The sequence below is a fragment of the Procambarus clarkii genome, chromosome 41 (assembly GCF_040958095.1).
Source record: "Procambarus clarkii isolate CNS0578487 chromosome 41, FALCON_Pclarkii_2.0, whole genome shotgun sequence".
Taxonomy (NCBI): Eukaryota; Metazoa; Arthropoda; class Malacostraca; order Decapoda; family Cambaridae; genus Procambarus; species Procambarus clarkii.
The window spans coordinates 35,430,715-35,456,723 of NC_091190.1; the positions used below are offsets into that span (position 1 = coordinate 35,430,715).

Consider the following 26,009-nt stretch of genomic DNA (forward strand, 5'->3'; position numbering starts at 1 on the left):
CTTCCCATTACCTTACCACAGACGCAAGGACCAACTTTTATCTTTTTTTTTGATTATGTGACGAGGCCCTGCCCCCAGCTTTTGAAACAGCCGAACACCATCGCTTTACCGTCGCATAACGTGGGGGCCTGTCCTAGGAGCTTCACTCAGGTACTGGTGCCAAGTAGTAAATTTATGGTAAGCGTATTTGGCTTTGGTAACGTAGCTTTTCACTATTTTCAATATTCAATTTTATTTTCATATGGTGCTGTGTGTATTGTGCATTCCGAGAGTAGCATATGGTGAAGGTGAGACAACTTTGGATTACGTGGTGACTGTAGGCCGCAGTCATTCTCTTAATTGGTCATCTCTCCCTCCGTGTTATTACTCGTGTTTACCATCTTTTGTCCCTAGGATATTTCTCATATTTTCGGCAGATCATCATATTGGTACGCTGGTACTGTGGTCTGTCCCCGGGTCAAGTGCACCTAATCTTCTGCAATCTGACAGTAGGAGGATAAAGAGGGCCATAGTTCCTCTAGCACGAACTTTAGTTGCTGAATTGGGACCTCAGCAGCAGTTCTCGTCACCAGTTGACACCTCGCACCCCTACACGTCGGTCAAAGATGATGATATTTACATTGGTAGTGAATTAGCCTTCTTTTTCAGAGCACAAAAGTTCGCTAATTCTGTAAGTATCATATTAATTTCAGTGGGAAAACTTGCTTATGTCCTATAGAGACTCGGCAAGGTATGCCTACATTCTTGGACTACCAATTTTACTTTTGAGGCAATTAACTGTTTCATTTGTTTTAGAAACTCAGTTTCGCTTGTTTAGTAGGATTTTCTTGCCCTTATCCTCTTACATGAGTACCGGGTACAAGATTTCCTGCGACCTTGATTTAATTAATCATTTATCATCTTGTAATTAACATTAATTGTTAAAGATTCCACAGGATAGGTACCAGTTGCCACGTTGTCCTGTTTCTGACATTCACCATATCCCAACAGTATATTCGTTGTGCATTTATTTGCTAATTTCACCATGTTTCGTCTCCAAGCTTTCCGTGCAGATCCAGCAGGTGCAATAGGGACTTTAAGTCGTGCCAAGAAGACTGAATTACAAACTCTTGCACATGAGCATCAACTAGAAGTTCCCTACCAAGCCAACAAAAATGAAATAAATAACCTGTTACTGGATCATCTCTTAGAGGAAGGTAAGATAGACTCTGAAACTCACGAAACTTACTTTATTGCAGATAAAACTGATTTGGCAACGATGAAACTCAAACTAGAGCTGGCCAAGATCGAACGCGAGCAGCAAAGGGAAGCCCTCGAGCAACAAAGGGAAACAGCTGCTATAAGAAAGGAAGAACAAGAACGTGAGATTGCAATACTCCGTGAGCGGGAACGAATACAGCTTGAAACAAAACAACGCCAATTGGAGATGCAACACGAACATGACAAACAACACGCAACTCTGGCTATGTAATGTCGTCGACAAGAATTCGCGTTGGAAACTTCACACCTCGCTCAACGCCAGCAAGCTACCGCCAATCTTCCCGTCAGTTTCAATATATCACATGCAAGTAAGTTAATGCCACCATTCGTAGAAACAGAAGTTGATGTGTTTTTCACCACCTTTGAAACCCTTGCTAATCAACTTAGTTGGCCTGCCGACCAATGGGCAACCCTTCTCAGAGTACATCTTACAGGTAGAGCTGCAGTTACACTCAGTACTTTGGCGTCTGAGAATGACTACCAGACTCTGAAACAAGCAGTGTTGGACGCCTACCTTCTCTCCACCGAAAGTTATCGAAGGAAATTCCGTGACCACCTGAAGGCCAGTACCACTACCTTTCTCGAATTTGCTAATACCAAAAGGAGATATTTTATGAAATGGCTGGAAGCAGCACATGTCTCTACCTTTACAGAACTCGTCAACCTCATGCTAGTTGAAGAATTCTTGAGGCGTGTGCCGCCTCCTGTCCGTCTATATTTAGCAGATAAAGAAGAAACCGACTACCTAAAGTGTGCTAAGTCGGCTGACACTTACAGCCTCATCCACCGGCTGACACCAGAACCATCCTCCAGTAAGAAGTCGTGGTACAGTTACGAGAAAGTGAGTACCGATCGAGCTGGCTCGCAATTGTACTGTAAGTATTGGAGACTCTATGGACATACCATAGATAAATGTGGTAAGTCTCAATACAAAGGAAACACCGAAACGCCAAAACCCAAACAGACTCCTCCTAAGTCCGGTAAGCCTGTGATGAATGTTGGTGTTCATGTTAATGATCTTTCTCTTTTCAGTAAACACCTGTATACTGGAACTGTCTCTGCCAACGGTTCAAATCCGGAGGGACGTTTCAAACTGAAGATTTTGAGGGACACAGCAGACTAACCCCACACTCATCTGGTTGCCCTCGGGAAGTGGAGATGTTTGGGATGTATATATATCTCGAACTCTCTACTTCTTTTGTAGGGTCTGATGGTGTAGTGGGTTAAAGCATACTAGTTATGGCAGCTACTGGAAGGTAGTTGTGCTTTCTGGGTTCGAGTCCCACTGGTGGGTGTTGTCCAATATATATATATATATATATATATATATATATATATATATATATATGTCATACGTAGTAGCCAGAAAACACTTCTCAGCCTACTATGCAAGGCCCGATTTGCCTAATAAGCCAAGTTTTCCTGAATTAATATATTTTCTCTAACTTTTTTCTTATGAAATGATAAAGCTACACATTTCATTATGTATGAGGTCAATTTTTTTTATTGGAGTTAAAATTAACGTAGATATATGACCGATCCTAACCAACCCTACCTAACCTAACCTAACCTATCTTTATAGGTTAGGTTAGGTTACGTAGCCGAAAAAGTTAGGTTAGGTTAGGTAGTCGAAAAACAATTAATTCATGAAAACTTGGCTTATTAGGCAAATCGGGCCTTGCATAGTAGGCCCAGAAGTGCGTTCTGGCTACTAGGTACGACATATATATATATATATATATATATATATATATATATATATATATATATATATATATATATATATATATATATATATATATATATATATAGCATAACGACAACCCAAAAGCTTGCCGTATATAGGCATGACAGCCAGCTCTAATCTTGCAGAAGGTAGACAAGATGACAACCGCATATCTTGAAGTATATTGGCAAGAAGACAACGTCAAAGCTTGTAGTAGAGAGGAAAGATGACAACTTTTAAGCTTGCAGTATAAAGGCAAGACGACAACCTAAAGGCTAGCCGAATATAGAGAAGACTGAAACCCTAAAATTTGCAGTATATAGTTCAGGCGACCACCTCAAAGCTTGCAGTATATAGGCACGACGACAACCCCAAAGCTTGACGATTATAGGCAACACGACATTCCGTACGCTAGCAGTAAATAGGCAAGACGAAACCCCAAAATTTTGCTGAATATTGAAATGACAACTTCAAGGTAAGCGTATATATGCATGACGACAACCCCAATACTTGCTGTACATAGGCAACCACGACAATCTGACTATTGCAGATTGCTTTCATCTTGTATTGACAAGACGAAATCAATAAAATCTGCCGTATATAGGCAAGACGACAACCTTAAATTTTGCGGTATATAGGCAAGACGAAAATCTCAAAGATTGCAGCATTTGCACGACGACAACCCCAGAGCTTGCAGTATAAAGGCAAGACCACAACCTCAAAGCTACCCGTATATAGGCAAGACTACAATTACAAAGCATACAGAATATAAGCAAGGCGACAACTTCAAAGCATGCAGTATATTTGTAAGACGATAACCCCAAATCGTGCAGAATTTAAGCAAGACGACTACCTCAAAGCTTGCAATATATAGGCACGACGACAACCTTAAAGCTTACAGTATATAGGCAAAACGACAACCCTAATGATTTTGTTATTTGCACGCAAGACGTTAACCCCAAAGATTGGAGTATATAGGCAAGACGAACACTTTTAAACTTGCAATATTTAGGCTAGACTACAACCTCAGAGATTGCAGCATAAAGGCAAGATTCCAACCTTACAACTTGAGGAATATAGGCAAGACGACAGTACCGAAGCTTGCAGTATATAGAGTGGACGACAGCCCCAAATCATGCAGTATATTGGCAAGAAGCTAACCGAATATAGAGAAAACTAAACCTCCAAAGTTTGCAGTATATAGGCAAAGCGACAACCTCAAAGCTTGCAAAATATAGACAAGACAACATTCCTTAAGCTAGCCGTGAATAGGTAAGACAACAACCCTAAATTTTGCTAAATATTAAAAAGACGACCTCAAAACTTGCAGTATATAGGTAAAACAAGAACTTCAAGGCTTGCAGTAAATATGCATGACGACAACCTCAAAACTTGCAAGATATATGCCAGACGACAACCCCGAAGGTTGTAGCATATAGGCAAGATGATAACCTCAAAACTTGCAGTATGTAAGCAACCACGAAAATCTCACTCTTGCAGTATATAGGCAAAACGACTACCTAAACTTTTGCTGTATATATGGTAGGCAACCAAAAAGATTGCAGCAAATATGCAAGACGACAACCCCAGTGCTTGAAGTATAAAGGCAAGACGACAACCTCAAAGCTAGCCGTATATTGGCAAGACTACAATTACATAGCGTACAATATAGAAGCAAGGCGACAACTACAAAGCTTGTAGTATATAGGCAAGTCTACAACCTCAAAGATTTCAGTATATAGGTAAGACGAGTCTCAAACTGCCTTGCAGTATATTGGAAAGTCGACAACCCCAAAGCTTGCAGAATATTAGCAAGACGACTACCTCATTCTTGCAGTATACAGGCAAGACGACATCCTTAAACCTTGCAGTATAGAGCAAAACGACAACCCCAGTCATTGTTTTATATACACAAAATGATAACCCCAAATCTTGCATAATATAGGCAAGACGACAACCTCAAAGCTTGCAGAATATTGGCAAGACAACAACCTCATTGCTTTCAGTATATTGGAAAGACGATAGTCTCGAAGCTTGCAGTATGTAGGCAAAACGACAACCCCAAAGCTTGAATTATATAGGCCTGAAAAACCTGAAGTATGTTGACCAGACCACACACTAGAAAGTGAAGGGACGACGATGTTTCGGTCCGTCCTGGACCACTCTCAAGTCGATTGTGATGAGGGAAGTTGTTGTTGTTGTCATAGATTCAGCTACTCAGAACAAGTTCCAAGTAACACGGGCTATGGTGAGCCCGTAGTGGGCTTACCTGGCACAGGAGCGGTGCAAGTAACACGGGCTATGGTGAGCCCGTAGTGGGCTTACTTGGCACAGGAGCGGTGCTGTGTGCGATGAGTGAAGTTGTTGTTGCTGTTATAGATTCAGCTACTCGGATGAGTGAAGAGAGAGAGAGAGAAGATTAAGCCACCCAAAAGGTGGCACGGGCATGAATAGGCCATAAGTGGTGGCCCTTTTGAGCCATTTCCAGTATCAATAGATGATACTGGAGATCTGTGGAGGTGCGACTGCACCCTGCGTGACGGGAAATGTCTCCCGTGGATGAGTAGATTGATGATTGATAAAGATTAAGCCACCCAAGAGGTGGCACGGGCATGAATAGCCCGTAAGTGGTGGCCCTTTCGAGCCATTACCAGTATCAAAAGATGATACTGGAGATCTGTGGAGGCGCAACTGCACCCTGCGTGACGGGAGATGTCTCCCGGACCAAGTGGTGACCAAATGGTGCTGTTTTCGGATGATGATGATGAAGATGATGAAGATTAAGCCACCCAAAAGGTGGCACGGGCATGAATAGCCCGTAAGTGGTGGCCATTTTAAGCCATTACCAGTATCAAGAGCTGATACTGGAGATCTGTGGAGGTGCGAATGCACCCTGCATGATGGGAGATGTCTCCCTTGTGAATGTGTTAAGATGAAGATGAAGCCACCCAATAGGTGGCACGGGCATGAATTGGTAAGTGGTGGCCCTTTTGAGCCATCACCAGTATCAATAGATGATACTGGAGATCTGTGGAGGTGCGACTGCACCCAGCGTGACGGGAGATGTCTCCCGTGTTTTAAACAGATGAAGAAGATGAAGATGAAGCCACCCAAAAGATGGCACGGGCATGAATAGCTCGTAAGTGGTGGCCCTTTCGAGCCATCACCAGTATCAAGAGCTGATACTGGAGATCTGTGGAGGTGCAACTGCACCCTGCGTAACGGGAGATGTCTCCCGGACCAAGTGGTGACCAAATGGTGCTGTTTTCGGATGATGATGATGAAGATTAAGCCACCCAAAAGGTGGCACGGGCATGAATAGCCCGTAAGTGGTGGCCATTTTAAGCCATTACCAGTATCAAGAGCTGATACTGGAGATCTGTGGAGGTGCGAATGCACCCTGCATGATGGGAGATGTCTCCCTTGTGAATGTGTTAAGATGAAGATGAAGCCACCCAATAGGTGGCACGGGCATGAATTGGTAAGTGGTGGCCCTTTTGAGCCATCACCAGTATCAATAGATGATACTGGAGATCTGTGGAGGTGCGACTGCACCCAGCGTGACGGGAGATGTCTCCCGTGTTTTAAACAGATGAAGATGAAGATGAAGCCACCCAAAAGATGGCACGGGCATGAATAGCTCGTAAGTGGTGGCCCTTTCGAGCCATCACCAGTATCAAGAGCTGATACTGGAGATCTGTGGAGGTGCAACTGCACCCTGCGTGACGGGAGATGTCTCCCGGACCAAATGGTGACCAGATGGTGAGTGACTTGTAATTTCAGCTGATGATGATGATGAAGATTAAGCCACCCAAAAGGTGGCACGGGCATGAATAGCCCGTAAGTGGTGGCCATTTTAAGCCATTACCAGTATCAAGAGCTGATACTGGAGATCTGTGGAGGTGCGAATGCACCCTGCATGATGGGAGATGTCTCCCTTGTGAATGTGTTAAGATGAAGATGAAGCCACCCAATAGGTGGCACGGGCATGAATTGGTAAGTGGTGGCCCTTTTGAGCCATCACCAGTATCAATAGATGATACTGGAGATCTGTGGAGGTGCGACTGCACCCAGCGTGACGGGAGATGTCTACCGTGTTTTAAACAGATGAAGAAGATGAAGATGAAGCCACCCAAAAGATGGCACGAGCATGAATAGCTCGTAAGTGGTGGCCCTTTCGAGCCATCACCAGTATCAAGAGCTGATACTGGAGATCTGTGGAGGTGCAAGTGCACTCAGCGTGACGGGAGATGTCTCCCATAAATGTGTCCAAGATGACGATTAAACCATCGAAAAGGTGGCACGGGCATGAATAGCCCGTAAGTGGTGGCCCTTTTGAGCCATTACCAGTATCAAGAGCTGATACTGGAGATCTGTGGAGGTGCAACTGCACCCTGCGTGACGGGAGATGTCTCCCGGACCAAGTGGTGACCAAATGGTGCTGTTTTCGGTGATGATGATGATGATGAAGATTAAGCCACCCAAAAGGTGGCACGGGCATGAATAGCCCGTAAGTGGTGGCCATTTTAAGCCATTACCAGTATCAAGAGCTGATACTGGAGATCTGTGGAGGTGCGAATGCACCCTGCATGATGGGAGATGTCTCCCTTGTGAATGTGTTAAGATGAAGATGAAGCCACCCAATAGGTGGCACGGGCATGAATTGGTAAGTGGTGGCCCTTTTGAGCCATCACCAGTATCAATAGATGATACTGGAGATCTGTGGAGGTGCGACTGCACCCAGCGTGACGGGAGATGTCTCCCGTGTTTTAAACAGATGAAGAAGATGAAGATGAAGCCACCCAAAAGATGGCACGGGCATGAATAGCTCGTAAGTGGTGGCCCTTTCGAGCCATCACCAGTATCAAGAGCTGATACTGGAGATCTGTGGAGGTGCAAGTGCACTCAGCGTGACGGGAGGTGTCTCCCATGAATGTGTCCAAGATGACGATTAAACCATCGAAAAGGTGGCACGGGCATGAATAGCCCGTAAGTGGTGGCCCTTTTGAGCCATTACCAGTATCAAGAGCTGATACTGGAGATCTGTGGAGGTGCAACTGCACCCTGCGTGACGGGAGATGTCTCCCGGACCAAGTGGTGACCAAATGGTGCTGTTTTCGGGGAGCACTGCGGTATTTATAGGCGACCAGATGAGATGCTGATTGGTGATTTTTACAGCTAATTCCCACTGATGCCACGGTGGTTGAAGGGGGGAAGGGAATTATCGGGGGGAAAGAGCCCAGGATCAGGATTTGGGATGGGAAGGAAGGTACCCTACCACATGGACGGTCGGTGGGTTTGAACGCCGACCTGCATGAAGCGAGACCGTCGCTGTGATGGTATCCATACAAAGGAGATTCAAAAAGATGCAAAGATAAATATAACCCGTCATAATGAGGCAGACATTGCAGCCAAATTAGCGTGTAACAAAGATGAAGTTGAATTAGAACTAGGTATCCCCATCTCTACCGTCAAAACTATATTGTTCCAAACACTCAGGTCTGATAGGAAACAAATTACTGACTCCCAACGACCTGAAAGCACTAGTATAATAAGCTATGATTTGTTCAGATCTGAAACCTATATCTATATATCTAGTCTACGTGGTGTAGTGGTAAGACACTCGCCTGGCGTTCCGCGAGCGCTTGTCATGGGTTCGTATCCTGGCCGGGGATGATTTACTGGGCGCAAATCCTTAACTGTAGCCTCTGTTTAACTCAACAGTAAAATGGGTACTTGGTTGTAACAACGATTCTTCGCGGCGGGGATCGTATTCCAGGGACCTGCCCGAAACGCTACGCGTACTAGTGGCTGTACAAGAATGTAACAACTCTTGTATATATATATATAAAAAAAATGAGCAACACAAAACGTCCAAAGGACTGTGCGACACAGTGGTTGCCAGGATTAGGTTGGGTTACCGTTACCTGTGGCAGGTGGCTGCAGGTGACGGATCTCCCAATCCTGAGACCTCCAGGTACAAACTCTGTGAGCAGGAACTGCGGCATGATCTCCCACACTACACCACCGAGCCCAGTTATTAGACCTTTCAGACCAGTTGGCATGAGATACCTGGAGCTTTGCAATTACTTTATTCACTCTTGTGTTCATGATATCCTCATAATGCACCCAGAGTCTGCCAGTGCAGACTACTTATCATATGCCTCTGTATGACTAACCATCCTGTGTGATTTGTTTGTGATGTGTTTGTATGCATGTATTAACACGACGTACTGAACGGGGTGAGAATAGCTTGAGCTACCTCGTCCCTTTGTGTGTATTTTACCTCAATAAACTTATTTCAATTTCAATTTCCTGTGTGATGGGGATTTTTAGCATCACGGAGCTAGCGTTTTGACACACTATACTCCCCTTCATATAGTCTAGGGCAGCTGTACTTCCCTTCATATAGTCTAGGGCAGCTGTACTCCCCCTTCATATAGTCTAGGGTAGCTGTACTTCCCTTCATATAGTCTAGGGCAGGTGTACTGCCCCTTCATATAGTCTAGGGCAGGTGTACTCCCCCTTCATATAGTCTAGGGTAGCTGTACTTCTCTTCATATAGTCTAGGGCAGTTGTACTCCCCTTCATATAGTCTAGGGCAGCTGTACTCCCCCTTCATATAGTCTAGGGCAGCTGTACTCCCCTTCATATAGTCTAGGGCAGCTGTACTCCCCCTTCATATAGTCTTGGGCAGGTGTACTCCCCTTCATATAGTCTAGGGCAGCTGTACTCCCCTTCATATAGTCTAGGGCAGGTGTACTCCCCCTTCATATAGTCTAGGGCAGGTGTACTCCCCCTTCATATAGTCTAGGGCAGGTGTACTCCCCTTCATATAGTCTAGGGCAGCTGTACTCCCCTTCATATAGTCTACGGCAGCTGTACTCCCCTTCATATAGTCTAGGGCAGCTGTACTCCCCTTCATATAGTCTAGGGCAGTTGTACTCCCCTTCATATAGTCTAGGGCAGCTGTACTCCCCCTTCATATAGTCTAGGGCAGTTGTACTCCCCTTCATATAGTCTAGGGCAGTTGTACTCCCCCTTCATATAGTCTAGGGCAGCTTTACTCTCCTTCATATAGTCTTGGGCAGCTGTACTCCCCTTCATATAGTCTAGTGCAGCTGTACTCCCCCTTCATATAGTCTAGGGCAGGTGTACTCCCCTTCATATAGTCTAGGGCAGTTGTACTCCCCTTCATATAGTCTAGGACAGCTGTACTCCCCCTTCATATAGTCTAGGGCAGCTGTACTCTCCTTCATATAGTCTAGGGCAGCTGTACTCCCCTTCATATAGTCTAGGGTAGCTGTACTCCCCTTCATATAGTCTAGTGCAGCTGTACTCCCCTTCATATAGTCTAGGGCAGCTGTACTCCCCTTCATATAGTCTTGGGCAGCTGTACTCCCCTTCATATAGTCTTGGGTAGCTGTACTCCCCTTCATATAGTCTAGGGCAGCTGTACTCCCCTTCATATAGTCTAGGGCAGCTGTACTCCCCTTCATATAGTCTAGGGCAGCTGTACTCCTCTTCATATAGTCTAGGGCAGCTGTACTCCCCTTCATATAGTCTAGGGCAGCTGTACTCCCCTTCATATAGTCTAGGGCAGGTGTACTCCCCTTCATATAGTCTAGGGCAGGTGTACTCCCCTTCATATAGTCTAGGGCAGCTGTGTTCCCCCTTCATATTGATTGATGAAGATTAAGCCACCCAAAAGGTGGTACGGGCATGAATAGCCCGTAAGTGGTGGCTCTTTTGAGCCATCACCAGTATCAGTAGATGATACTGGAGATCTGTGGAGGTGCGACTGCACCCTGCGTGACGGGAGATGTCTCTCGTGCTCCTTCATATAGTCTAGGGTTGCTGCACTAATGCAGAGGTACGTAATGTATTAATAACAAAAAAACGTCGCTGTACCGTCCAGCCCAAGTGGTTGGGGATAATGGCTGATTAATGACACTACACGGAAGCTTCCAGGACAGCTGACGACTTGTTCATATAACACTTCGAACTGTTAAATGAACCCAGCCTAGAGAACATAAAAAACATCATCACCAAAAAACTCTCAACAAAGCCTACCTACACCAGAGAATAGCTGAAGGTTCGCCATCTGCAACATGGTATCTTCAGGCAACCAAATTAGAAAGGTTAAATATCCCAAAAGGAATCCACAGGGAAATAGTAGCAGTTAGGTTATATAGACTACGTTTAGGTTACAGATGCAACTGAGAGATTGGTGAACCCCGACAGAGAGAGTGCATCTTCTGCCAAACTGTCACAGAAAAGTCATTACTTCACTATCTTCTGGAATGTGAAGCAACCAATGACCTTAGAAGAGCTTTAAGAGTTCTTGAATCATGCAGTGGCCACCCTGAAGCCATCAACACAGCCACTCTCCTGGTCAACAAAGGTGTCCAGCAGCTGGACACCCTCATAAAGACTGTGAAGCAGTATCCTCCCCCGCGATAACAGCTTGATGGTTAAATGCAACCTCAGAATACTGAGAAAAAAAAAATTGTACCACCTACGGGCTATTCATGCCCGTGCCACCTCTTGGGTGGCTTAATCTTCATCAATCAATTCAATCTGTTTAAATCACGGGAGACATCTTCCGTCACGCAGGGTGTAGTCGCACCTCCACAGATCTCCAGTATCATCTATTGATACTGGTAATGGCTCAAAAGGGCCACCACTTACGGGCTATTCATGCCCGTGCCACCTCTTGGGTGGCTTAATCTTCATCAATCAATCAATCAAATGAAACAAATGAAGGTTCATATATCGCTATGAAGCGGTAGTTTATGGTAATGTAATGACCTCGTTGTAATGAACCCACCCCAGTGGGAACAATTATCCAAGAGCAACGCGTATTCAACGTTAAAGTAACGTCATCAACATCGATTCGACGTCGAGCCAAAGCCAATCCTGGATATTGTGGATATTGATTGATAAAGATTAAGGCACTCAAGAGGTGGCACGGGCATGAATAACCCGTAAACACCATAAGAATTACGTTAAGAAGTACGTTAAACAGTAACAAGGTTGGACAGGTGGAACGGTCACACAATGATTGACGAGTCATTGAGCAAATTGGTTATTGAAAGATTGAACAGTTTTAAACATAAATATGTAAAAACATACGCTGGTTAACGCATGTATATAAAGGAATATATTGAAACTCAACGAACAAATAATATACCCTGATCGCTTGTGAAACAGCAGAGTAGTCTACGTTCTCAGGTCACACTTGGGGATAAGGAGAGGTAAAGTAATTATCAGGAGAAAGCGCTAAGCCCTTAGGACAATATAACCTTTGGAAGGGATTAAGATTTAGGATAGGACGGAGGGAAGGAATGGTGCCCAACTACTTGGAAATTGAAATTGAAATAAGTTTATTGAGGTAAAATACACACAAAGGGATGAGGTAGCTCAAGCTATTCTCACCCCGTTCAGTACATCGTGTTAATACATACATAAACACACATCACAAGCAATAAACGTATTACCGAACATTCTGAGAGATAAACATAGACATTTCCTAACTACTTAGACGGTCGGGGATAGAACACCGACCTGAGCGAAGATGACAGGTCCTTGTCCAGGTAGGGGCAAAGGACTCGGGGTCGAGCCCCTAATTCCCCCATCCTCCTATTTATGCCCACCCAAACTCACTCATATCTGTGTCTAACCTACTCTTGAAACAATCTAGTGATCCAACGACTACTAGGTTACCTGATAATTTGTTCCATAACCCAAGAACCCGTTCCAAACCCGAATGGAACACAGAGCTGTTGATTTAGTTAGAGAAGTTGCAAAAAGAAGCCCTGAAACTAATCTTAGGATTCCAGAGAAATTCTGATTGAGGTAATGAGGAAGGAACTACACATACAGAGTATTAGGGATAATTTCTGAGGTAAATATTTATTCTCCAATTAGGTTAACGAGTGCAGGGGACGCTAATGAGTGTGTTTTGTTATATGAGAAACAATTAACACCACCATGGGTACAGGTAAAAATACCGTCAAGTTTCTCACAGATTAAGGAGCAAATCAAGAAGAAAATATTCCTGACTGTCAAAAGTTGCCACAGAGCCAAAGTAACGGAAGGCAGACCCACCGCGATGTGGTACAAAGCCACTGGGTAATCCTTTTTCAACACGGGAGACATCTCCCGTCACGCAGGGTGCACTTGCACCTCCACAGATCTCTAGTATCAGATCTTGATACTGGTAATGGCTCAAAAGGGCCACCACTTACGGGCTATTCATGCCCGTGCCACCTTTTGGGTGGCTTAATCTTCATCAATCAATCAATCCTCTTTCAAGCCTGGATAAAAGCTATACAGGGACATTGCAGTAGCCATACACAAACTAAGACTTGGCTACAAGTGCTGCTGGGAGGTAATAAACCCAATAGGTAAAGGGTGTCATATATGTGGAACAGGTGTAGAAATGCCACTATTGCATCACTTACTATAATGTGAAGCAACTGAAGCCCTTCACATCAAACTCAACATTCAACCACCTGGAGCAGCTGCATTAAATCTATGGGCCCCGTGGCGAAGTGGTAACACACTCGCCTGGCATTTCGCGAGCACTTTGGCCTAGGTTCATATCCTGGCCGGGAAGGATTTATTTGGCGCCAATCCTTAACTGTAGCCTCTGTTTACCATCAGTGAATAGGTTCCTGGTTGTTAAATGATTTGGCGAGTCGTATTCCGGGAGAAAATTAGGATTAATTAAGGTCCTGCCCGAAAAGCTATGCGTGCTAGTGACTGTACAAGAATATAAGAACTCTTGTATATAAATCAAATAAATCAAATAAATGCAAAATCCACAGCGACAACAATGGTTAACAAAGCAGTTGAAGAATGGGGCGCACTAGTGAACATTGTGCATCTATATCCGCCACCAAGATAATGTTATTAAAACTAAAGACTAAAACCATTGCGAAAAGAAGGAAACTCTACCTTCATTTAAAACTCTGACCCAAATATCATAATAACAAAGTTATCGTGAATAACCAAACTCAATTACGGGCTCACTATAGCCCGTGCTCCATGGACATTTTGTTCTGAGTTCAAGTTGAAGTATGTCTATTGAGACAAGAGAATACATCTCAAAGGGATGGAGTAGCTTAGGCTATTTCTACCCTCCTAAGTGTTCCCAGTAGCTGAATCTAAAACAACAACTACCACCATGGGAGGAGCCGGTCGGCCGAGCGGACAGTTCACTGGACTTGTGATCCTGTGGTCCCGGATTCAATCCCGGGCGCCGGCGAGAAACAATGGGCAGAGTTTCTTTCACCCTATGCCCCTGTTACCTAGCAGTAAAATAGGTACCTGGGTGTTAGTCAGCTGTCACGGGCTGCTTCCTGGGGGTGGAGGCCTGGTCGAGGACCGGGCCGCGGGGACACTAAAAAGCCCCGAAATCATCTCACGATAACCTCAAGATAACCATGGGAGGAATGTAATGGTGGAGAGTGTTCCCCCCTACAAAATAAAAAGATACAGACTTGCCTTGATTAGGGCAATTGAGGGCAATATATGATTGTATAACTAGAAAATTACATTAATTAAACACTAACTGTTTATTGTGATTACTCAATATATAGCTAAGGACGGAATGTCTTGATTAGGGAATTCACTGACATCGGCACTGTAGATACTGTTATTGGACATCATTAGAGAGTAGAACACTGGCATCGTCACCGTATATATTGTTATTGGACATCATTAGAGAGTACACCATTTGGTCACCACTTGGTCCGGGAGACATCTCCCGTCACGCAGGGTGCAGTCGCACCTCCACAGATCTCCAGTATCATCTATTGATACTGGTGATGGCTCAAAAGGGCCACCACTTACCAATTCATGCCCGTGCCACCTATTGGGTGGCTTCATCTTCATCTTAACACATTCACAAGGGAGACATCTCCCATCATGCAGGGTGCATTCGCACCTCCACAGATCTCCAGTATCAGCTCTTGATACTGGTAATGGCTTAAAATGGCCACCACTTACGGGCTATTCATGCCCGTGCCACCTTTTGGGTGGCTTAATCTTCATCATCATCATCGTGTTTGACCCCCACCACCACACACTTGGTCCGGGAGACATCTCCCGTCACGCAGGGTGTAGTTGCACCTCCACAGATCTCCAGTATCAGCTCTTGATACCGGTAATGGCTCAAAAGGGCCACCACTTACGGGCTATTCATGCCCGTGCCACCTTTTGGGTGGCTTCATCTTCATCTTCTTCATCTGTTTAAAACACGGGAGACATCTCCCGTCACGCTGGGTGCAGTCGCACCTCCACAGATCTCCAGTATCATCTATTGATACTGGTGATGGCTCAAAAGGGCCACCACTTACCAATTCATGCCCGTGCCACCTATTGGGTGGCTTCATCTTCATCTTAACACATTCACAAGGGAGACATCTCCCATCATGCAGGGTGCATTTGCACCTCCACAGATCTCCAGTATCAGCTCTTGATACTGGTAATGGCTTAAAAAGGCCACCACTTACTGGCTATTCATGCCCGTGCCACCTTTTGGGTGGCTTAATCTTTATCATCATCAAATTGTCCCACATCTCCCATCATCATCTGGTCACCATTTGGTCCGGGAGACATCTCCCGTCACGCAGGGTGCAGTCGCACCTCCACAGATCTCCAGTATCATCTATTGATACTGGTGATTGCTCAAAAGGGCCACCACTTACGAGCTATTCATGCCTGTGCCACCTTTTGGGTGGCTTCATCTTCATCTTAACACATTCACAAGGGAGACATCTCCCGTCATGCAGGGTGCATTCGCACCTCCACAGATCTCCAGTATCAGCTCCTGATACTGGTAATGGCTTAAAATGGCCACCACTTACGGGCTATTTATGCCCGTGCCACCTTTTGGGTTGCTTCATCTTCATCTTAACACATTCATAAGGGAGACATCTCCCGTCATGCAGGGTGCATTCGCACCTCCACAGATCTCCAGTATCAGCTCTTGATACTCTTAATGGCTTAAAAAGGGCCACCACTTACGGGCTATTCATGCCCGTGCCACCTTTTGGGTGGCTTAATCTTCATCAATCATTAGAGAGTAGAAAAGTGACTTGAGAATGGTCCAGGACGGACCGAAACGTCGTCGTCCCTTCACCTTCTAGTGTGTGGTCTGGTCAACATACTTCAGCCACGTTCTTGTGACTCATCGCCCGCATAGATTAGTGACATCAGCACCGTAGATACTGTTATTGGACACCGCTTAAAGTGACAATGTATCTTCACCGCAGGCTGAACTTCAAGCTGTATTAGCGAGCTTAAAGAAAAGTAGTAAATAATAGTAATGCCTGTGTCTTTAATGATAGAGGAGCGTTGGTGTCATGACATAGTAGAAGACCAGTATATCAGCATATTGTGGACGAGTGTTGAGATAACAGCAGGAAAGGGTACAAAAAAAATAGTTGGTAACTAAGATTTATGTAGGTTCCTTCACAAGCAGGGACCTCTCAGCTTGTAGAAGCATCTTAATCACCTTCAGTGGTTAAGTTCTTAATTGCACACTAGTTTCTCTGTCAGCTATCTCACCCTGTCAGAGTAAGAGACAAATATATGTGTATGTATATATGTATGTGTATGTGTATGTGTGTGTATGTATGTGTATAAAGTATATAATACAGTCAACCAATCTTTGTAAAAATTTCTTGTATGTATGTACCTTACCTAAATAAACATTTATTTATTTATTTATTTATTTATATGTGGAAGCTGATCAGAATTACATTTCACCATTATAAATTCACATTAATGCATTCATAAATCTGTGTATCTATGTATTTTACATATGTAGCTTAGCCTAATATTTTAAAAGCACTACGATCACCTTCTGTGGTTGTTCAATAAATCTCTGAACTGTATGTTTGACAAATCTCTCACCCTGTCCATGGAGGACAGAAGAAAATGTATATGTGCTGCTTAGCATTGTAAATGTGTGGCCACGTCTGTGGTAGAAAATAATAATAATAAAAACACAAGCAGGGATGCTGTTAAGTGAGGCTGTTGATATATTAGCGAAGAGGGCCACGGAAACAATTGTTTTCAGTGTAATATAATTCTTAAGACAAAGCTCAATTTGATCACTATTTAACTTATTTAACAACGTGTTTAACTTATTTTCATTGAATAACTATAATATGTAGGATGAATATACTGTGTAAGTTTATTTATGAGCACCAGACTTTGAGGGACCGATATTAGAAGGTGTGCTAGTAACAGCGTCTTTGTCCTGTTTAAGTCTGTCAGTTATATCACCTGTGTCAAATACTTCTGTCAACGTGAATGATTTCAAATGTTAAACTGTCACTTAATGAAGCGTTCCGGCAATCACTAGCGAGTTATGTCATAATTTATTGACTGATTGATGTAGATTAAGTCACCCGAAAGGTGTCACGGGCGTTAATAGCCCGTAAAGTTGTCATTTTGTAAACTGATCTTAATTAGGCTGTGAAATGGTGTACTTCTTTGTCCGACCCGAGGCGAGAATCTGTGTAGTCTCGGAAACATCCCAATTGATTGATAAAGATTAAGTCACCCAAGAGGTGGCACGGGCATGAATAGCCCGTAAGTGGTGGCCCTTTTGAGCCATTACCAGTATCAAGAGCTGATACTGGAGATCTGTGGAGGCGCGACTGCACCCTGCGTGACGGGAGATGTCTCCCGTGGAAACATCCCAGGTGGACTTGGACATTAGCAGCAGTCAACACTGGGAAAGTCTTACAGCTATGGCACGGGATGAAGTATTAATGTCAATTAAAGGCTCTGTCTTGGGACCTCTGTTGTTTACTATAGATATGAATGATTTACGAAGCTTCATTTATCTCTGAAATTCTATCCTCAGTACTCTGTAAGTTCAATTATATCATTATTATCTCAGTAATAGTAGTTCTTGGGCCATTAGAATCTTCTTGGGATTATTTGCATGACTTCATTTTGTACCTTCTCCAACTTGTTTAGTCTGCAAAACAATACAGATATCAAGACATATGGGCAGCATAATCAATAAGAGATCTCACAGTATGCCATGTGATTACCATTGGAAATATAAAATATGATTAATAATTGTGTACTGTATGGGTTTGTGAGCCCTTGAGGGACCTTATGTAGACTAGGGTAGAAATAGCCTAAGCTACTCTATCCTTTTTAATGGAGTCAACAAATTTATTCGTAAATTGCTATATGTTTATATTTGAGTTAGTTTACACAAAATTTCTGAACATTGTTTAAATAAGAGAGAGTATGGTGATAACATAAGACGTGATCATTATAAACATATACTGTATTATCTAGATTTAGATTTAGAAGTTTAGTTTATTAGTAATATAAAATTTGGAGAAACTTAGTACAATGTCTTAGTGCTTGAATTGAGGTGAAGGAAAGACCCAATGCATGTGTAAGTGTTTTAATACCAAAATTTCGGATTTAGTCTATTTTCTTTATGAAGGTAATGTAAACAATGTTCTGCCTATGTCAGTCAGTTTTTTTTATTAATATATTAGATACATCTGCATTTGTGCAGCTACCCTAGACTATATGAAGGGGGAGTACAGTGTGTCCAAAAAGCTAGCTACGTGATGCTAAAAAATCCCCATCACACAGGATGGTTAGTCATACAGAGGCATGTGATAAGTTGTCTGCCCTGGCAGACTCTGGGTTCGTTATGAGGATATCATCAACACAAGAGTGAATAAAGCAGCAGTGATACTAAAAGTCCCCATCTCGCAGGATGGTTAGTCGTACAGGGCCATATGTTTAGTAGCCTGCACTGGCAAATTTTGAGTACACTGTGAGGATATCTTCAAGAACACGATAGTGAATAAAGTAATTGCAAAGCTCCAGGTACCTCATGCCAACTAGTCTGAAAGGTCTAATAACTGGCCATTCAGTGATGTAATGTGGGAGATCATGCCGCAGTTCCTGCTCACAGAGTTTGCACCTGGAGTGCTCAGGATTGGGAGATCTGTCACCTGTAGCCACCTGCCACAGGTAACGGTAACCCAACCTGATCCTTGCAACCACAGTGTCGCACAGTCTGGTGGACAGTGCGACACAGTGGTCCACAGTTTACCATCTTCATGAAGGAAGGTACATTCGGATGAATTCTCGGATGAATTCTTTCATCCGAGAATTTAGTATTATAACACTTACATATGTATTAGGTCTTTCCTTCACTTTCCTATAACATTTATTACAGTTGCGGCTGCAGTGAGCAGGAGTACAACCACAGAAATAACTTCTAGCTTCGAATTAGGGTGAAGAGATGCGTATTGACAGAACATATGCAACACAAAACTAGCATGATAAGAAGATAATTCGAAAGATACCTAATATAAACTTATACTATGAAGGTGTAGATATTTGCACACCCTCAGTATTTCATATCAACAGTTTTACGAGGTTGCCTCAGTTACTATCACTGGGCGCGACTCATGTATCATAGCTCTGACTTCAGTAGGATTTAAAATAATTGTCAATAAACCATCTTTTTGTGACTATTTCCTTAATAAAGGTCCTAAGTCGGAAGGTAGATGTCGGAAGTTTAATTGCTTAGATATGAACGAGAAAATTATAGAAAATATGCAGTGTCTAAATATTTAGGATATTAAAAAATGGAACATGGATCAAGCGTCGAACTATTCCTCGGCGAGTCGGGAAACAAACTTTTTTGTTAAACATCTTGCCAAATTACCCTTTTTTTATTAACAAGCTTAGGTATACACAGCAATGTGCTGTTACCCTATTATATATATAAGATTATACATTGTAGATTAAAAACTAGCTATAAGTTCATCTAATATTCCCATCTCACAGGATGGTTAGTCATACACGGAATCAGGGGAGAAAATACCTACCTCAGTACAAAAATAAATTAACTTTGACTAAATATTAACGTTATAATTTTTATAAGAGCTAAGCACTGATCATGGAAATATTATATTATATTTATTTTTACCAGTTCCTATCAAATTCCTCTCAAATAATGTCTTTTTAACAAGCTTAGGTATACACAACAATGTGCTTCTACCCTATTCTGTAGAAGCACATTTTGATCTACCACACACAGTGTAGATAAAAACCAGCTACACCCTCCCTCATCCAACATCCCCACCTCACAGGACAGCTAGTCATACATGGAATCAGGAGAGAGCATGAAATGTAAGGTATCTATTAGCCTCCACTAGCAAAATCTGGGTACAGCACAAGAATATCTTCAACTTCATACTCTTCTGAGTGTATGAAGTAATTACAAATATCAGAGTACCTCATACCATTCGGTCTGAAGTCACTGATAACAGGGCAATCACAAATATAGTGTTGGAGAGTATGTCCCAACTCTTGTTCACATAGTTTACAACTGGAATGTTCACCATTGGGGGATTCATTACCTGCAGCCACCTGCCATAGATATCGATATCCCAAATTTCCCGGAAGAGTGACGTATCTGCAAAAAGTACCAATCGGCAACTTGGTTGCTCACCTATATATACTCCAGAGGGTCGCTGAAATTAGGTATTAGGTAGCAGGTCCTGGCAGCGGGAGGACGAGACCCTCGGAGCTGCTTGGCTTGTTCCACATTACATCCACGGGAATTTACGACGTGTTAATTTTGTCTGGAAATTTATTTTGCTAATAATTTTTAAGCTACAATTTGAGAGATCTGGAAGTCTCGTTGCCAGCAACCAATATGGATGCAAGACACAATATTAGTTTACTAATGTCTGGCGAGAACCCGACGCCAATGTCCCGGGAACTGGACATCCTGCAGAAGGACCTGGACACCCTCTTCCTCATTGTGTTCGGCATCCTCATATTCAGTAAGTACCAAAATCTGTGTTTTCTGTCTTTTTTTCAAGTATTTAAACATATATATGGCACCTATTTCACATTTTGTATATTAATAAAATAGTTGTATAATAGTACAATAATCTGTGTGTTAGATTTTGTTTTATTATGCTTAGAATAATGTATTTGGAATGCAATTTGTACTTTTGACTAACATTTGTTTATATTTCAGTCTTGCAGACCGGGTTCGCATTCCTTGAGGCAGGCTCCGTAAGGTCCAAAAACACCACCAACATCCTTCTCAAGAACATGCTCGATGTCTGTAAGTTATCAAACACCTTCGTTATTTGTTATCGTATCTGGCTTATGTCTGGTGAACCAGCACATGATTTTTTTATTCCTATCTCATAGCTAAAGTACGCTCTTAATGTATATAACTTTGCCGACTCTTGTATTCCTGTAATTTTCTGGTTTTGCTTTTCCATCTGCTGGTGTTATATACTAAATTGTTCTCTGTATTTAACCGACTTCCTCCCACCAAGCCTCACGTAGTAATAATGATATGAATTCCACAATCGTCCCCACCCTGTACTAACTATCTGCCCTGTTACTCTCCCCAGTCATTGGTGGCATAGCGTACTGGCTGGTGGGGTTCCCGCTGGCGTTTGGAGGCGGGAACAGCTTCTCTGGTACAGCATACTGGGCGTCGTACGGGCTGTCGGACGAGCACCTGGCCTTCTGGTTCTTCCAGTTCGTCATCGCCACCACAGCCTCCACCATCATCTCGGGGTCGATGGCTGAGCGGTGTGCCTTCAATGCTTATCTCATCTACACGACCGTGCTGTCAGGTGGGTGTGAAGCCTCTTTCTCTCTGTAAAGTATGTTTCAAATTTAGCAGGCTACTTTACACTATTTTGTGGTCAATGAATAAATAACTTTACTCACTGGCGTTATTTATATAATTTAGATAATATTTGAGAGGAACCTTAACAGGGCAATCTTGAGAGAAAGACGATTTTTTAGACAATAATAGCCTAACACTGATCATTATAATTAAACTTTGTGTTTCTCAATAAATTTAAAAGGCAATGCAAACAATAATACATTTCCCACGGAATTAATAGATACATTATAAAATACAGCAGTGTTGGTACAGCTGTAGTGTGCCGTGTTTTAATCATGTTTGTGTGTTGTAACAGCTCAGTTATGATAATATTTGTGTTTGTACAGCTGTGGTGTACCCGGTGGTGTCACACTGGACCTGGTCAGACGTTGGCTGGCTCAAGACTCAACACTACCAGGACTTCGGTGGCTCTGGCGTCGTCCACCTCACAGGGGGCGTGGCAGCTCTTGTTGGGGCTGTAATTCTTGGGCCCAGAATTGGTCGCTTCGGACCCAAGGGCAAGGAGATACGTGGACACTCTGTGCCGGTATGTTCATAGAGCATTAGTAATGTGTTAGTATATGAAGTCATGAAGCAATATATAATTTTTAGGGGAATATCATGTTTAATAGAAATATTACACGTCAAGGTGGAGGTGTAAACTTGTGTTTGAACTTCCAGCTGGCAGCTCTGGGAGGCTTCATCCTGCTCTTCGGGTTCCTGGCCTTCAACGGAGGGTCCCAAGCGTCCATCAGCCACGAGGGTGATGCTGTAGCCATTGCCAAGGCTGTCTTTAACACTGTGATCTCGGCGTCTTCAGGAGGCATCGCTGTGCTCTTGGTGTACCGTTCTGTGCTGTGTGGGAGGGAGTCCACCTGGTCCTTCCTAATGGCTCTTAATGGTTCTCTCGCTGGCATGGTAAGTACCGCTCAGCACTGTGTGGCCGGGAGTCCATTAGTGCTAGTATGATGGACTCTGCTCGCTGTAAATTTTCATTGACAGACGTTTGATTTAAACTTAACTTAGTATTATGATAACATAACAAATTTCTTATCAAAATGGTGTTACTTGCAATATGTCTGAGTTTGTTTATCCAATGCTTAAGAACATGTTTCCATGACAGGTGTCAATCAGTGCCGGGTGCAACGTTGTGCGGCCGTGGAGTGCCTGTGTCATTGGCACAGTGGGTGGATCAGTGTTCCTCGCCATCCACACCCTTCTGCCCAAGTTGAAGGGTACGTTACTGATTCTCTCGCCGCTCAGTTTTCTTAACTTTGTCTCAAGAAGGCAACAAGTAGCCGGCTTTATCTAACTTGGGTTTGAAATATTTTAACTTTAACGTTATGTTCTGTAGATGGCATATACTTAAATAATAATATTTATAAAATTTTATATTATTGGGAAGTGTACGTACATATTGGGACTGTTGAGGTTGTGAGTGTAAAGTTAATTAATATTTCTTCCACAGTTGACGACCCACTTGATGCTGTGGCTGTGCACATGGGAGGTGGGTTGTGGGGGCTGGTTGCTGTGGCCCTCTTCCAGGATGGTGGCATTGTGTACGGGGGCAGCGCGGAGGTCCTCGCCTGGAACATAGTGGGGGCGCTGGCCATAGTGGCCTGGTCTGGTGGTCTTTGTTTGCTTATGTTTGGTTCCCTCAGGCTGCTCGGCCTCTTGAGGGTGCCTCCTGAAATGGAAATTGCAGGCAAGTGAAGATAATACATAAAGTTTTCACTTTTGTATTATATAATTGATAATTGTTATATTTTTAGTGTTATGAACGCATTCATTATACATTGTATATGTTCTATATCTCTAACAATATCTGTACGCCAGGAATGGACATCTTGAAGCACGGGGAGCCAGCCTACCCAGCTGACGCTTGGCTGGAGAGCCAGTACGATGGATCCGTAAACACTCAGAACACAAAGAATTCTAGTAAGTTGTCAACTAAGTTGCTTTTAAAGTTTTGTGTGTGATGTTTATTTATTTGATATTAATGAAATGCATCATAGAAATTCATACAGTTTTGTCATCAACATTTTCCACTATTCATCTAATCCATTATTTTCCAGATCTTCCACCCAACATGTCTGCCCCGGAAGAATTTGGCTTGACTAATTCCCAGGACCCAGCTCCAGTCCCTGGACATCTTGTATACTGGAGTCGTGCAGGACCAGTCCCATCCCACCTCTCACCCATCGTGTCCCTCAACAACCACGAAGCTAACCACTTGAACTCCAACAATAGTGTCTCTGAAGCTGGCTTCACAGTCCGACTGGGAGACCATGATCTGCGAGTCCTCGTTGAACCCAGAGATCAACGTGTTCAAGATGCTCATTGTTACACCAATGAGGCTTTTGACGAAACCACAAAGCTTTAAGATTATCTTTTATTTGTCATTACTTATGAAAGTATGTGTATGTTGTCATTACTTATGAAAGTGGGTGTATGTTTGTCATTACTTATGAGAGTATGTGTGTTTGTCATTACTTATGAAACCTCAAAACTCTGAGATTCTCTGTTCGTTCTTCGACATTAAAGCTTGCCTGTATTGATTCGGTAAATTGACTTAATTAATTTATATTATTTTTCTGTACTAATTACATGAAATATATTATATATATTTTTGTATATATATTTTTTATTCGGTGAACTTAGTAAGAAATCTGATAAACTAAAGGTTTAACAAGAATTACGTTAAGGTAAAGGATGTTGACAGAGAAAGATGGCGAGCATATTTTACGACTTAAAGTAGGGACTGGAATGAAGTATGAAGTATGAAGGGACTTGAAGTATGTGCCTAGCCACATACCTTCGCCCGACAGTCTTCCAAGAACTGCCATCGCTTATGCACTTTAATTGTGCATTTTTTTACATTTGCATTGTTCTTAATGGGTTGTATTCAAGTGTTTAACTATCAATAAGTTTCCTATTCTCGGATAATTACTTCCTGTTGTCTGGTCTTGATGATTTGATGGCCCATAAGATAATAGACTTGCGGTGGATTACTACCTAACTGGATGTAAGATAACATAAGAAATGATTTTAACATGTTTGAAAGGAGTAAGGAAAACAAAAAGGAATTATAAAGTGGAGACATTTCCCCAACGGAGACATCACCCGCCAGAGACATTACCTGCCAGACACATCATCCATCAGACACATCATCCACCAGAATCATCACCCACCAGACACATGATCCACCAGTATCATCACCCACCAGACAAATCACCCACCAGACACATCATCCACCAGAATCATCACCCATCATCCACATCATCCACCAGAATCATCACCCACCAGACACATCATCCACCAGAGTCATCACCCACCAGACACATCATCCACCAGTATCATCACCCACCAGACACATCATCCACCAGAGTCATCATTCACCAGAATCATCACCCACCAGACACATCATCCACCAGTATCATCACCCATCAGACACATGATCCACCAGTATCATCACCCTCCAGAATCATTACTCACCAGACACATCATCCACCAGAATCATCACCCACCAGACACATCATCCACCAGAATCATCACCCACCAGACACATGATCCACCAGTATCATCACCTACCAGACACATCACCCACCAGACACATCACCCACCAGACACATCATCCACCAGAATCATCACCCATCAGGCACATCATCCACCAGAATCATCACCCACCAGACACATGATCCACCAGTATCATCACCCACCAGACACATTATCCACCAGAATCATCACCCATCAGACACATGATCCACCAGTATCATCACCCTCCAGAATCATTACTCACCAGACACATCATCCACCAGAATCATCACTCACCAGACACATCATCCACCAGACTCATCACCCTCCAGAATCATTACTCACCAGACACATCATCCACCAGACTCATCACCCACCAGACACATCATCCACCAGACTCATCACCCACCAGACACATCACTCACCACACATCACCATCCAGCAGACACATCATCCACCAGACTCATCACTCACCACACATCACCCACCAAAATCATCACTCACCAGACACATCATCCACCAGAATCATCACCAACCAGATTCATCATCCACCAGAGACAATCTTCCATATAACATTGAGGAGGGCGACGTTGAGGGACCTGTACCATGGGCTGTGGGGCGCCCGTGTGCTTCCTGAGGCCCACCACCACCAGACACTCGGGCTCGTACTGGATGGCCTCCATTAGGCTGCACTTGTCCATCGAAAATCGTCTGCTGTTAAGATACGTAGCCACGTTGGTGTTGAACAACCCTGTGGTGTCGCACAAGAGATATATC

General features: G+C 43.3%; 1 protein-coding gene across 1 annotated transcript; it reads left to right on the plus strand.

Moving 5' to 3' along the window:
• The first annotated feature begins 1,258 nt into the window (after positions 1 to 1,258).
• Positions 1,259 to 24,081, plus strand: LOC138373250 (putative ammonium transporter 1). Its single transcript, XM_069339291.1, has 10 exons — positions 1,259 to 1,467; positions 20,675 to 20,847; positions 21,048 to 21,137; positions 21,436 to 21,663; positions 22,046 to 22,245; positions 22,380 to 22,616; positions 22,822 to 22,933; positions 23,167 to 23,403; positions 23,535 to 23,636; positions 23,774 to 24,081. Exons 1-10 carry the CDS (start codon positions 1,259 to 1,261, stop codon positions 24,079 to 24,081), a joined length of 1,896 nt encoding a protein of 631 aa, XP_069195392.1.
• Positions 24,082 to 26,009: the final 1,928 nt, after the last annotated feature.

Bases quoted from the DNA above. Each gene is read 5' to 3' on its own strand.
- LOC138373250 (XM_069339291.1), top strand. From the start codon at position 1,259: ATGAAACTCAAACTAGAGCTGGCCAAGATCGAACGCGAGCAGCAAAGG. The intron at 22,246-22,379 runs GTATGTTCATAG...TTGAACTTCCAG, and splicing joins TACGTGGACACTCTGTGCCG to CTGGCAGCTCTGGGAGGCTT. The intron at 22,934-23,166 runs GTACGTTACTGA...TTTCTTCCACAG, and splicing joins CCTTCTGCCCAAGTTGAAGG to TTGACGACCCACTTGATGCT.